At 59.2% G+C, this 3,045-nt stretch overlaps 1 protein-coding gene across 4 annotated transcripts in view; it reads left to right on the forward strand.

The window, feature by feature from the left end:
- MLLT6 (MLLT6, PHD finger containing) overlaps window positions 1–3,045 on the forward strand; it is a 46,136-nt gene that overhangs the window by 36,749 nt on the left and 6,342 nt on the right. For all 4 annotated transcript variants that reach the window (XM_021378132.1, XM_021378133.1, XM_021378134.1 and 1 more), the window contains exon 12: window positions 2,932–2,998. In XM_021378132.1, the coding sequence (XP_021233807.1) occupies window positions 2,932–2,998 (67 nt within the window). The remainder of the gene's footprint in view (window positions 1–2,931; window positions 2,999–3,045) is intronic.

Consider the following 3,045-nt stretch of genomic DNA (forward strand, 5'->3'; position numbering starts at 1 on the left):
CCCCCCCGCCCCGAGCAGAATCCTCCTGCCCTAGGGTTTGCTGGGCAGATGCACCCTGCTGGTGCCCAGGCAATGCAGTTAGCGGTGCAGCCACCTCGTGCCCCTCCCTTCCCCCCCCACCCCCAGCCCAGCAATGCTGGCAGCTCAGCCTGCTGGGTGCTGAACTCCTGGAGGTAAAGCTCTGCCCGGCGTCACGCGGAGCAACGAGGGCTTGGAACAGCACGGCCCTCGTTAGGGATCACCCTGAGCTTCTCTGGTTAATCCGACACCAGTGTGCCCTTATTTGCCTTCGCCAGGGTGCATGCCTGCATGTAAAGCATGAAGGAACACGTGTGCTTGCGTAGGAGCTTTGCAAGCCTGTGGAAGTTGCCTGTGTGTTTCTCCATGTGTCGCTGGCAGCGTTTTGTCTGCATGTCCCCCTCCCCCCCCCCTCCCCCCCAGCAGCTTGCATCTACGTGAGTGCAGCGGGAAGGGAACTGCATCGCTGACACCAGCGGGGTCAGGGCCGCTGCACGGGAGCCGGGAGCGGTCACCTGGAATGGAGGAGGGGATGGGACGATTCCAGGAGTTATTCCTCCCTCGTGGCAATCAGCGGGAGAGAGGAGAGGACCCGCTGCCACTTCCCTCCGCTGTTATTTCGGCAAGGTGCTGACAGGAGGAGGAAGCAGGTCGACTTTCTGTTGCAGCCTTGTGGTTCAGGCGCCGGGTTCTGTTCCAGCCCTGCGGCCGGTGATGGATGAACCACGCGGGCAGAGCTGGGTGCTCGGTGTCCACGTCCAAGGTTGCTCTTTGGGGTTAGGCTGGGATCTCCAAAGCTCCAGGATGCATTCCCTCCGATTCCAATCAGCCTTCAGAGCAGCTCCTGCTGTTTGTCACCTTTAAGGGTTCTCCGTCAGCATCTCCTCGCTTGCAGCAGTGACCCGGAGGCTATTAAGCCAGATTCCTTTATTATTATTATTTTTTTTCCAGTGGGATTAATTAACATGCATTAAGCCTCCTTTGCGGCCGTTTTCACTTAAAATCGGGACGACCGCTTTAATCCCAAGTCGTTAACGAGGTGGCTGTGGTATTTTAAGTGTTCCTGCCTTGTCTTTAATACAGATTACCTTTCCTGGGAGGGTCTGTGTAGACAGATCCCCTGCAGACATAGCTTTCATTGCAGCAATATTGGAGTTCTTCACGACTTTCATGTGATGCAGGGAAATGGTGTCATCCTGTCTCACAGACGGAGGAACTGAAAAACTGTTATCACTGATGCAGGTTGATAGCAGAGTGCCTTTGGCGATGCAAAAAGTCTGATTCTTATCTTCCCACTCCCTCAGCTACCGTCTAGTTCATCCTCCCACCGCTGCTTGTCCTGGATCCTGCCTCGTGACGGTGACGGACCAAATGCATTTATCTTCCATGGCTGTTTTCGAGCCTCTTTTTCCTACTTGTTGCCCTGCAAAGGGCTGTCTCTGTTTGATAACTCAGTTATCTCCCAGTCTCCCAGACAGCAGAGCGGTGTTGGCCAGGAGATAGCTGAATGTGGAGCCTCGTGCTATTTCAGAATCATGTGTGTGCACACAGCTTCCCTGGTCTGCAAGAAAACCAGACAGTAACAAGCAGACGGTCAGAGCTTGGCTCAATGCTGGTCTGCTTGCAAGTTGAAAGTGTTGTGGCACAGCTGCACGTGATGGGGCGTGGGTACAGAAGGGTTCAGGTGGCCCTTGGAGGAAAACGGTACCGAGATGAACTGCTGTGGTTGGTGGGACTGCACCCGGCCTTCTGCTGGCTGTTCGTCGATGGAGGAGTGAGGAAGGCTCCGTGCCTTGTGGCATCCCTAAATCCGGACTTGTTGGCCTTGTCTCCACGTGTCCTTACACCAGGACACTGCTGCTGGCTGGGGGCTGCTGGCCCCCCACAACAGGCAGTGGCTTCTCCCCAGAAGGGGCGACCAGGTGTAGTTGGGGGCTGGGAAGGCACCACCACGCGGGTGAAGGGGTGAGGATCAGTCTCATCCCTGTGAGTCTTGCACTTTGCTTGTTCTCAGCAGCGGAAAATAGCGCTGGTAACGAAGGCCCCGCTCAGGGCACGGCGATGTAAATCACAGTGCTCCCTGCGGGAGACTTCCCGGATTCCTGCACGTGAGAAACATCTCTTCTTGTGCGAGGAAGAGGAGGGGCAGTGAGCGCTGGGGTGGGCTGCCCTCACAACACCTGGGTCGCCCAGAGCCAGGGGAGCATGCGCTTGGGGGCTGCAAACGGCAGATAAATCCACCTCCTTCTCAGTGACTGTTTGGATAGGGGATGTCTCATGCACATGCATGTGCACAGCAGCATCAGAGGGTGGTGGGGCACTGGAACAGACTCCCAGAGGCAGCGGGTGCCCCATCGCTGGAGGGGCTTGAGGCCGTGGATGGGGCTCTGTGCAGCCTGAGCCAGGGAGGGCAGCCTGCCCACAGCAGGGGGCTGGAACCAAATGGTCTTTAAGGTCCCTTCCAACCGGAGCTGTCCCATGATTCTACGATTTGGAAACTTTGGAGGACCGCAGCTGGGTTAGGGAAGGGATGCTGAGGCACAGGGCTGCAGTGGTGCTCAGGAAAGCCAAGAGGGTCTGCGCCCATGACACCTTCATCCTCAGCGGCTCAGCAAAGCGAGCATCCCCAGCTCGGGGGTTGAAGGCGCAGCCTCCTCCTGCCGGGCAGCTCCGTGCCTGGAGCTCAGGGCTCGGGGCCGGCACCCGGCCGTGACCTTCCCCGGGTGACACGCGGGGACACGCGGCCCCTCCTCCGTCGCCTCCCCCGGGGCGGGGGCTGTGCGGGCGCTGCGTGACGCAAGGGCTCGGTCGGGCTGCTCGGTGCTCCCATCTAGCGGAGACAGCCCGGCTGCGGGCACCTGCCGCGCCGAGCGCCTATGAACGCAGTGCCTCTCTGTGCCTCTCCCCACCCAGAGCCCGACCTGGAGGACTGCAGTTTCGGCTGCCGAGGGACTTCGCCCCAGGAGAGTCTCTCTTCCATGTGAGTGCCGTCCCTTCGGGTGCCCCGGGAGCCGTGGGGTGGGCGGG

Source organism: Numida meleagris, chromosome 26 (genome assembly GCF_002078875.1).
Source record: "Numida meleagris isolate 19003 breed g44 Domestic line chromosome 26, NumMel1.0, whole genome shotgun sequence".
Taxonomy (NCBI): domain Eukaryota; kingdom Metazoa; phylum Chordata; class Aves; order Galliformes; family Numididae; genus Numida; species Numida meleagris.